The 11,401-nt window shown below is 37.0% G+C and overlaps 1 protein-coding gene across 1 annotated transcript; it reads right to left on the reverse strand.

Moving 5' to 3' along the window:
- Positions 1 to 7,878: 7,878 nt before the first annotated feature.
- LOC107560961 (retinitis pigmentosa 1-like 1 protein) lies at positions 7,879 to 10,838 on the reverse strand. The gene is made up of 4 exons (XM_016245270.1): positions 10,454 to 10,838; positions 9,935 to 9,998; positions 9,270 to 9,390; positions 7,879 to 8,415 (listed from the first exon to the last, which is right to left on the reverse strand). The coding sequence occupies exons 1-4, from the start codon at positions 10,836 to 10,838 to the stop codon at positions 7,879 to 7,881; spliced, it is 1,107 nt and encodes a 368-aa protein (XP_016100756.1).
- Between the last annotated feature and the right edge of the window lie 563 nt (positions 10,839 to 11,401).

An 11,401-nucleotide genomic window follows, 5' to 3' on the forward strand; every position in this document is an offset into this window, starting at 1 on the left:
TGTCCTGGCTATTCCAAGCTCTATCATTGCAGTCAGCGGGTGTTGCATGCATCAGTCCAAAAGAAGTGAAATAAAAAGCGACCATCCATAAAAAAAGTGTCTCGCACGGCTCCGGGGGGGTTAACGAAGGCCTCCTGTAGCGAATCGATGCATTTTTGTAAGAAAAATATCCATATTCAAAATGTAATAATCAATTGAATCTAGCTTGCGCTCACTGTTGTACACGGAAGCAGCTCCGGGCGGATGACGTATGAGGTCAGCGTTGCGCATGTGCCGCTCAGAAGTGACGCACGTGGCAGCACAGCGGAGAGATCAAAACAAAACACTATGGATATTTTTCTTACAAAAATGCATCGATTCGCTACAGGAGGCCTTCGTTAACCCCCCGGAGCCGTGTGAGGCATTGTTTTTTTAAGGATGAGAGCTTTTTATTTCACTTCTTTTGGACTGAAGCATGCAACACCCGCTGACTGCAATGATAGAGCTTGGAATAGCCAGGACAATTTTTAATATAACTCCGACTGGATTCGTCTGAAAGAAGAAAGTCACATACACATAGGATTATTATTATTGACTCATAATGTTTATAAATGTATACTTTTATTCAATAAGGACACATTAAATTTATCAAAAGTTTCAGTAAAGGCATAGTTTTATGAAAGATTTCTATTTCAAATAAATGCTGTTTTTCTAAACGTTCTATTTATCAAAAAATTCTGAGGAAAAATGCATTGCGGTTTGCTCAAAAATATTAAGCAGCACATTTTTTTGTAATTTTTTTGTAAGCAGCAAATCAGCATATTACAATGATTTCTGAAGGATCATGAGACATTGAAAACTGGAGTAATGATGCTGAAAAATTAGCTTTACCATCACTGGAATAAATTACATTTTAAAATATATGAAAAAAAAAAAATTTAAATTGTGTATAATAAGTAATCGTTTGTGATAGTATTCCACAATATTACTGTTTACAGTAAACAATTCAGCCTTGGTGCACATAAAATAATTTTCACTAACATTAAAAAATCTTACAGACTCCAAACTTTTGAATGGCACTATTCAGTGAACATACTTTTTTCCCAGCCCAAATGTTTTTTGACAATGATAATATATTAAACATGCTTAATATTCATGTGTTGAAAAGAAAAAACAAATAGTCAGCCTAATTAAAAATGGTCAGGTTTTGTGTGTTTTGTATATTTTTATGCTTGTTAGAGTAGGGCATCTCATCATTAGTTTAGAAACTTGTTAAAGTCAAACTCTATAAATAATTGCATGAGGGTTTCTTTTTTCACTATGTGTGGAGTTTCTTGTGGAGTGTGGAAGGTTTGGATGTTGACTTTTGCAGTGCATTTAGTAATATATTGCTGACCATGGAAATGCATTTATTTCCATACACTGTGTTAAGTACAATTATTTTATCTAGCATTACCCAAACACTGCATTCACCTCTCAAATCTCTAAAGCGGCTCTAAAAGTTCCCCCACCTCTAGACTTTTGCCGCAGAAGATCAGCAGGAAGTGACTTTGTATGATATCACCATCCATTCATGTTCAAAACAAGTTCTACCCTTTCTCTGTAGAGCAGATATGAATTTATGGCAATCCAGGCTTAAAGGCATCACAATTCAAACAAACAGTAAGAACTCCTCTCATTAAAATGGCTGCAGTCAGTCTGCCTGCCGGGTGATTAGACAAGTGTGCAGATGGAAATTTCTGGTGATAAACTTTGCATCAGGAGGCGATTTGTAATAATTGGCAACAGACTCTATTTCTGAGCCCAGCACCTGGAGGGAGCAGGACTCGCTCACTTTCTCTCTCTTTCTCTCATTGCAAGTGATGGCAGGCAGAACATTTAAATGGAAACCACGAAATGCATTGGGAATTATCTTCTAGCCACAAGCTGCCACACAGAAAATGAAGTTTGTTGGAAATTAAACCAAAATTAGAATATACTATGTACACATGGGGATAGTTTGAGCAACTTGCACAATTCTGGGTTAATATCAACTTTAGACTCGAGTTATAACTCAATTAGTCTGGGTTATGTTATGTTCAGGCAATACTGTGTAGTTGTTCATATTAAACTAGCATTTGTCAGATTGTAACATTTGATTTCAAGCTTCACTGCAACTGCAGAGTACAATCCAAAAGCGCTTTTTAAGGTGAAAAATTATGGTATGCATTTACAGTAGATATGTGACCATGGAGCACAAAACCAGTCATAAGGGTACATTTTTTGAAATTGAGATTTATGCATCATCTGAAAGTTGAATAAATACGCTTTCCATTGATGTATGGTTTGTTAGGATAGGAGGACAATATTTGGCTGAGATGCAACTATTTGAAAATCTGGAATCTGAGCGTGCAAAAAAATCTAAATATTGAGAAAATCATCTTTAGCAATGTTCTTAGCAATGCATATTACTAATCAAAAACTAAGTTTTGATATATTTACGGTAGGAAATTTACTAAATATCTTCATGGAACATTTTTACTTGATATCCTAATGATTTTTGGCATAAAATAAAAATAAATATAATTTTGACCCATACAATGTATTTGTTGGCTATTGCTTCAAATATACCCCAGCGACTTAAGACTGCTTTGTGGTCATATTAGCTTTCAGTACAGTGACAATTTATGATGGCCTAAATCAGAATCTGGTTCAGTCTGTATCAAAGAGGGGTATCTTCATTGGCATTGATGGTTCCATGAAGAAAGTTTAACATCCATGGAAACATTTCATTGCGCAAAGGTTCTTTAGATTATTAAAAGGTTATTCTTGTTGTTCTTTTAAGAACTGCTTACTGAAAGGTTCTCTGAGGAACTCAATGGCATTGCTGTGAAAACCCCCTTTTGGAATCGTTCTACTCTTTCTTCTTTCACAGAATCCCATCCGATGTGGACCCTCTCACTGTGTTTGCCTCTCTGTCTCCGGAAGGGGTTCTCATCATTGAAGCCCGGCAGACCCCTCCGTACTACCTCTACAGCAATGAAATGCCCGCAGAACCCATGGAAGAACCCGAGGCCAGACCTCAGGAACCCAGTATGGCTTCAGCCGAAGTCTTTGCAGCCAGGGAGTGAATGCAAGCTTACATGCCCTTGGTATTTGTTCCAAGCCAGTGCCAAAACCTAGTTTTATCAGTTTCATAAATTTACTTAAATCAAAAGTCATTAATCTGCTAGTGAGTAGTCCATAAATCAAATGTTACTCTACATGGTACGTGGTTGGATCAAATACCAGCAGCTTTCAGTTACTACGTCAGTGAAGAAAAATGAACGTGATAGAGCTACCAGTCAAGTAACAAGGGAAAGGTTCTGTAATAAAGAGTCTACGGCCATAAACATACTCTACGCAAGTACATAAAATAGGGATGGGCGGATCGATCCTTAAGTATTGATACTTTTCGATACTGATGTTGTATCGAAAAGGATCGATCCTCACATAAAAATATCGATTCTAAAGTGCATTTTTTTAACCATTATTATTATTTATTTATCAAGAAATTCGGTGAATAAAATAAGCTTCTAAGTGGAAAAATAGACTATATTAGCGAATAATTGTGTTGGATAGAACCATTTCTCTGCTCATCGGAACACGCAAATGCTGAAAGACAGAACCAATCAGTCACAGACAGCGTTCACTGCTGACGCAGTGCTTGTTCAAATGGGGCTGCGTTTCAAGCATCAGAAGCGTAAGTAGATCTTAAGAAACCATTGCCACATTATTACATTACATTACATTGATACTATATATAAAATTAGTTCTGAAAAATGCATCACGGTTTCCACACAAAGCAGCAATAATAATAAATGTTTCTTGAGCAGCAAATGATATTAGAATGATTTCTGAAGGATCATGTGGCGATGAAGACTGGAGTAATTATGCTGAAAATTCAGCTTTGATCACAGATGCATTTTAAATTACATTTTAAAATATATTAAAATAGAAAAAAGTTATTTTTAATTGTTATATTTCAATATTGCCGCTTTTATGTTTTTTTTTTTTCAAATAAGTGCAGCCTTGGTGAGCATGAGACTTAAAAAAATATGACAAAATCTTACTGACCCCAAACGTTTGTGTACATGTAATATTTATTTTAAATTGGCTAGTTTGTGCAAGTAAATTTATTTAAACTTGTTGTTAAAAGTTCAAATGGATTGTGTTATATTCTGTAATTGCTGTTAATAAATCTGTCAGAAAAAAATATGCTAAAGTTTCACCTTTAGGGGTACAACAGCCTGGCAGCCTTTTACAAAAATTAACCATAGTTTTATTACAGTAACCACAGTTTACCACAGTATTTGTAGTAAAACTGCAGTAACCACAAATTTACCATGGTAATAATAATAATACATTTAGTACTTATGTAACACCATGTTTATTTCTCATGAGGTACCCTCAAAGGTGCACCTTTGTAACTTATCTACCCTTAAAGCATGCATACTTGTATGGCACTAACATGCTCCCTTTTAGGGGTATAGTTGCGCCTTTGAGGTTACTGCCCCAGTAAAGGGCTAAAATACATTATAGTATATTTGATTGCTTACAGTGTAAACAAAAAAGGCCTATGGAGTGTTTAAAAACATGGCTTTAAAATCTAATATTAAGTGAGTATAATTACTGATTATATTCTTTTAATAATTTAAAAGATCAGTTTAGTTTAGAGGTATCGGTATCTGTATCGATATCGACGATACCAGGCTTGAAAATATCGGTATCGGATCAAAAATAAAATACGAGGTATCGCCCATCCGTATTAAACATTGTAATGGCAAGTCTCAATCCTCAAGGGGGCGATAAAGCTCCCTTCAGATGTCAGCAATTTAAAGGGATAGTTCACCCAAAACTCGTCATTTACTCGTCCACATGTTGCTCCAAACATGAATGACTTTATTTCCTCTATGGAACACAAAACATTTTTGTCCATACTATAAGTGTCAATATGATCCAATGTTATTTTAAACCTCTTTGAGTTTCACCGTATGGACTAAAAAAAAAGTTCTTTAAAGCGTCCTTCGAACATTTTTAAATATCTTTTTGTGTTCCGTAGAAGAAGCTCATACAGGTTTGCAACAACAAGAGATTTAAGTAACATTTAACTCGTTTTCTAGCTTGAGTTCTAAGTTAAGATTCTCCTTAAAAACTGTTGCTTCGTCATATTCTGATCAAATAGAGGCCATCTCTGGGAATGCAATGCACGCTTATGTTGCAATGTAAATTACTTTGAGACAAGCTTACGTAGCTACAGTTTGTGTTCACATACTTGTGTAGAGTATGTTTTGGACTTTCTAGTCCCTCATATAAACCTAAACTTGTTTTGGCCCTGAGTTCAAATGGAAGTGCTCTTTTAATCATCTGAGTATTTGTCATGTTGGACTATTTATATGGTCTTCTCTGAGAACTGAGCGTGAGTGCTGGAGCTCTTTCTCAAAGGCTGTTTATTGTCTCTTCTTCTTTTCTTATTTGTGTGTGTTTTTTTCTTTTTCAATATTGCTGCTTTTATGTTTTTTTTTTTCAAATAAGTGCAGCCTTGGTGAGCATGAGACTTAAAAAAATATGACAAAATCTTACTGACCCCAAACGTTTGTGTACATGTAATATTTATTTTAAATTGGCTAGTTTGTGCAAGTAAATTTATTTAAACTTGTTGTTAAAAGTTCAAATGGATTGTGTTATATTCTGTAATTGCTGTTAATAAATCTGTCAGAAAAAAATTATGCTAAAGTTTCACCTTTAGGGGTACAACAGCCTGGCAGCCTTTTACAAAAATTAACCATAGTTTTATTACAGTAACCACAGTTTACCCCAGTATTTGTAGTAAAACTGCAGTAACCACAAATTTACCATGGTAATAATAATAATACATTTAGTACTTATGTAACACCATGTTTATTTCTCATGAGGTACCCTCAAAGGTGCACCTTTGTAACTTATCTACCCTTAAAGCATGCATACTTGTATGGCACTAACATGCTCCCTTTTAGGGGTATAGTTGCGCCTTTGAGGTTACTGCCCCAGTAAAGGGCTAAAATACATTATAGTATATTTGATTGCTTACAGTGTAAACAAAAAAGGCCTATGGAGTGTTTAAAAACATGGCTTTAAAATCTAATATTAAGTGAGTATAATTACTGATTATATTCTTTTAATAATTTAAAAGATCAGTTTAGTTTAGAGGTATCGGTATCTGTATCGATATCGACGATACCAGGCTTGAAAATATCGGTATCGGATCAAAAATAAAATACGAGGTATCGCCCATCCGTATTAAACATTGTAATGGCAAGTCTCAATCCTCAAGGGGGCGATAAAGCTCCCTTCAGATGTCAGCAATTTAAAGGGATAGTTCACCCAAAACTCGTCATTTACTCGTCCACATGTTGCTCCAAACATGAATGACTTTATTTCCTCTATGGAACACAAAACATTTTTGTCCATACTATAAGTGTCAATATGATCCAATGTTATTTTAAACCTCTTTGAGTTTCACCGTATGGACTAAAAAAAAAGTTCTTTAAAGCGTCCTTCGAACATTTTTAAATATCTTTTTGTGTTCCGTAGAAGAAGCTCATACAGGTTTGCAACAACAAGAGATTTAAGTAACATTTAACTCGTTTTCTAGCTTGAGTTCTAAGTTAAGATTCTCCTTAAAAACTGTTGCTTCGTCATATTCTGATCAAATAGAGGCCATCTCTGGGAATGCAATGCACGCTTATGTTGCAATGTAAATTACTTTGAGACAAGCTTACGTAGCTACAGTTTGTGTTCACATACTTGTGTAGAGTATGTTTTGGACTTTCTAGTCCCTCATATAAACCTAAACTTGTTTTGGCCCTGAGTTCAAATGGAAGTGCTCTTTTAATCATCTGAGTATTTGTCATGTTGGACTATTTATATGGTCTTCTCTGAGAACTGAGCGTGAGTGCTGGAGCTCTTTCTCAAAGGCTGTTTATTGTCTCTTCTTCTTTTCTTATTTGTGTGTGTTTTTTTCTTTTTGTGTAGGGAATGTATGCTATGCATTTTTATAATAAATGACATTTACGAAAGCAAGCCTTTTATTTATTACTCCTCTCTGCAAATCTGTAAAGTTAATAAATGAGCTGAGATGTTATTTCTCCTACAGCTTTACACCTGTTTGCTTATCCCACTTATATAACCTCCTTATGCTGTCGAGTAATAAATCAAGCATCACGCTTTCCTTGGTTTCTCTCTGTCTCACAATCCTCTATCACATCTGGGTGTTCGCTTGGCAGATTGGCTGTGTGCTTATGGGAGTGACTCCATGGGAGTTGTCTTTGCACGGTGGCGGTAATTGGGTGACAGATTAGTGTGGAGATTATTCCGAACGCTTTGGCTCACTTTCAATCTCCTCGACGAGGATGCGGAGAGAAAATATTGAAGAAAATGGTACTCCACTGCTGATTAACTGATGTGTTTGCCCATTGGATTTTTCTCCTCAAATCGATCTGCGCTCTCGCTGTGTATAATTTTCAGGGTTTGAGGTTAATGAATCACAAATATAACCATCCTAAAGAGGCGCTGGCATCATAACCATCCGAGTTAGATGAGAATTACACAATATTTACTAGAACTCGAGGGATGTAATGTGCAACCATATTCACTGCATAAAAAAAATCATATAAAATTCTCTGCAAGAACAAGTCAACTAGGTGCCACAGTGACAATCTCCATCTGCCACCTTTAGTTAGAAACATTTCTCAGCTTTCGCTGATTAATCGCTCATGTTATTGTAAAGCACAACAAGAAGCTTCACACAATCTTGCTCAGGTCTTTATTAGTGCTAAGAAGAAGCATGTTACAGTAAATTTGAAGGCTAAGGAAAGAGCTGGGATGTTGCTATTTTGTAGCCTACATTTTGTCTACATCCATCTCCTTTTGGAGCACCTGCTGAGGGGTGAACACCTCTTGGGTTTGCCCGAAGGTTGATTGCTCATCTTCTGTCACAGCAGGGTCTGTATATCCCTCTTCACCCTCCAGTTCTCGAGGCTGTATGACCTCTGCCTGCTGTCCTTGCTCGGAGGTGATGGTGTCTGGAGTCTCTGGAGCCTGAGGCTTGTCTGCAGACTCCTCTCCGTCTCGCTCGGTGCCCTCAGTCGCCTCTTGAAAAGCAGCTTCTTTGTCCTCCTCTCCGGGATCACCGACCCGCTCTCTTCCAGACTCAATGGTAACCACCGCAGCTCCTGAGTTGGACTGGGGTTGTGGTTCTCTAGATGGATCTACATCAGATACAGTCTGCTGCTCTGGTTCAGTGACCTGTCCACCTTCAGGATGCTCAGTTGAGACTGAGGGTTCAGGAGTTTCTCCTTCAAATGCTTCTGGTTTGGCCTCGGCTTCAACGCCCGTTTGAGGCTCATCTTGTTGTTTTCCTCCAACGGTTTCCTCCAGCTGTGGCAAACACAAAACAGCCTTTAAATGAAGTCAAGAGCTTAAATGCCACATCAAGACCCTAAAATGCCAGGGTCAGTGTACACAAAAATGATTAATTTTCTGGGTTGTGAAGAAAGGCCATATGTCCCCTGCGGGAAAATAAGCTTGCATTTAAACTCTTTGTTGGTTATTAGAACAATTATGAGCTTGGTAATTGGAATTGCTGGGCGATTAATTTATGAACTGACTTTAAATTTGGCATTTAATGATTACACGGCATTGTAGAATCGTATACCTCTAATTATTTCTGAAATCCTTTTAGCTTTAATGTAAAAAACATTTTGTTTTGAAGCCTGTTATGACGGCATGCCTTAATAAATTGGCGTAACCCGAAAAAGACATGCAACGGGTAAACAATATCTGGCTCAACACAACAAAATAATTGAAATAATAGGTTTTGAGAAGTCCTTTTCTCCCATTTTCTTCCATGCCTGTATTACACCCTAGTTTCCACTGCAAACTTAAATTGCAGTCAGCTTTTTGCCAATAGACTGGCTAATATTACAGCTTCTGGGAGACAGTTACTTTATCTGCGATGTCTAGCTTTTATACAAAGCCAATTAGGCACCGGTGGATGGATGAGTAGTGTTTACCCCTTGGATTTACCGAGAAAAGTTTTCAATAATGATAATAATGGGGCCATTTCACTGTGAATGACAGAAAGCACCACTTAAATGTAATATGGTGATATATTATAAACAAGTGCAATGCATGCCACCCAGAACACTCAGTGCCTAATTTTGAGCTTCAATAAGTGAAAATGTTCAGACTGTATGATTACAGATTAAACAGCTGTCAGAACTAATCAATACTTGGATGGGGATATTGACATCAGCAGGGAGGGGAATGCCGGCTGATGGTGCTTCCACTGTAAGAATCCCATCGGAGGACAGACAGGACTGGAGACTTTCAGCTTCAACACCACCTGGAAGTCTTAGGCAGTGGTGAGAAAAAAAATTCTGATAATTAGTTTTTATTGATCAACAGCTTTGTGAAAATTTCACACACACTGTGCTAAAACAGAATAAAATAGACCTTTAGTCCACCATTCAAAGGATTTTTTCCAAATAAATTATTACTTTTATTCAGCAAGAACACATTAAATTGATCAAAAGTGACAGTATATAGAATTTTACACAACATTTCAAATAACTTCTGCTTTTTTAAACATTTTATGCATCAAAGAATCCTGAAAAAAAATCAAAAATATCAAGCAGCACAACTGTTTGAATTATTTTACAACATTGATAATAATAATAATAATAAATGCTTCTTGAGCCGCAAATCAGTATATTACAATGATTTCTAAAGGATCATGTGACACTGAGGACTGCAGTAATGATGTTGAAAATGTAGCTTTCCCATCACAAGCATAAATTACATTTTAACAGTTATTTAACAATGTAATAATATTTCACAATATTACTGTTTTTACTGTATTTTTGATGTACTTTTGAACGTGCTTGTTAACACTTACGTGTATTTTCTTGTGAAACATCTAGCAATGTAGCCATGCTCATCTTGTCTTTCCTCGTGCTTTCCTATAGATCAACAAAATCAGAGATTAATAACTTTAGCTCAAAGAAGAGCATTTTATATTTTTGTGATTTTTTAAAAAAGTATTTAAAAATGGAACTTTCAATAAATATATAAATAGTGTCATTTATTAGCTGACATTAAATGCAAAATTATATATGAAGAGTTCAGATGCAAAAGCCTCTAAGTGCCTAAAATGAGCATTTTTCTCAGGCTCCTATATTTATGTTCAGTTCTTTCACTTTAATTGCATAGAAAAAAACCTATACATTGCCATTAGACTAAAATTACTGAACATAAACATAGGAGCCTGATAAAAAAAGTGCTCAATTTAGATGAAAATGTCAGACGGCTCTTAGAGCCTTTTGCATCTGAATATATATATATATATATATGTGTGTGTGTGTGTGTGTGTGTGTGTGTGTCTTTATCTCTTTATAGTAGTCTTTATCACCCATACCTGCAACTACTAAAAGTCCATCCTGCATTTTGACAGTGATCTCCGAGGGAGCGAAGTGATTGACATCCAAGCTAATTTTCCACTTGCACATCCCACCAACCACTTCCGACACCCCTCCACTCATCTCCCTTCGCAGCTTAGACATGCACTGTCCTGGGGCCTGAGCAAAGGGAGTGAACACGGGTGTGCGCAAGTACCCAGGCCAAGACGACGTCCCCAGCCTTCTGAAGATGCCCTCCATCCAGCTGAGGTCTTGAGGGTCCAATAACGGAGGCAGGCCGTAATGTTGGTTAAAGATTACGCTGGGCCATCTGTAGCTCAGGGGATTCCAAGATACATCATGACAATATTGAGGCCTGGATGGTGACTTGATAGCATCCGCCATAGTGAGAAAATTGAAGCGTGAAAGGAAGAAAAAGATTTGGAAGGTCCAGCCACAGTAGAATTAAAGAAGCGCTAACTGTACCAAAACGAGACCACTGCGAAATAAAACCAACCCCAAATGTGAGCGGCAGACATCGCAGACGCTGTTTATATAGCGTCCTTGTGTTTTAACACTTACTAAGCACTAACCATGATGCTATCAGAGGAGAATGTAGGAACGAAGTGATGGCTAGGTTCAATCTGCTGCTGGAAGGGTGGAGGGACTCTATGGGAGATGCTAATTAAGGATATTTATAGATCGAAAAGGGAAGCAACAAATAGCTATTTGATGAGAACGAACAGCCTGAGTGAAGTCCTGCTTAGCCTTTGACAGGCAAAGAGCTTTTTATTGAACTGATCGTTAATGGCGATGTAGAAACTATTAAAGTGTTGCGGTGTCTATATAGAGGTTGTGAAGGCGTCTAAGTGCTTGTTAACTTTATTTCTTGGAATCCGAATGAAAGAGTGCACAGGAGACTTTCTTTAATGGGCCCAGTGCAGCCAACTCACCATTATTAATCTCAG

Source organism: Sinocyclocheilus grahami, unplaced genomic scaffold (genome assembly GCF_001515645.1).
Source record: "Sinocyclocheilus grahami isolate Dianchi unplaced genomic scaffold, SAMN03320097.WGS_v1.1 scaffold749.1, whole genome shotgun sequence".
NCBI classification, from domain to species: Eukaryota; Metazoa; Chordata; class Actinopteri; order Cypriniformes; family Cyprinidae; genus Sinocyclocheilus; species Sinocyclocheilus grahami.

What these genes read in the sequence shown, in the direction of transcription:
- LOC107560961 (XM_016245270.1), bottom strand. Translation starts at nt 10,838, where the DNA reads ATGGCGGATGCTATCAAGTCACCATCCAGGCCTCAATATTGTCATGAT. An exon ending in TGTTTCACAAGAAAATACAC is followed by an intron (nt 9,391 to 9,934) that starts GTAAGTGTTAAC and finishes CCACTGCCTAAG; the next exon opens with ACTTCCAGGTGGTGTTGAAG. An exon ending in ATGTCAATATCCCCATCCAA is followed by an intron (nt 8,416 to 9,269) that starts GTATTGATTAGT and finishes TGTTTGCCACAG; the next exon opens with CTGGAGGAAACCGTTGGAGG.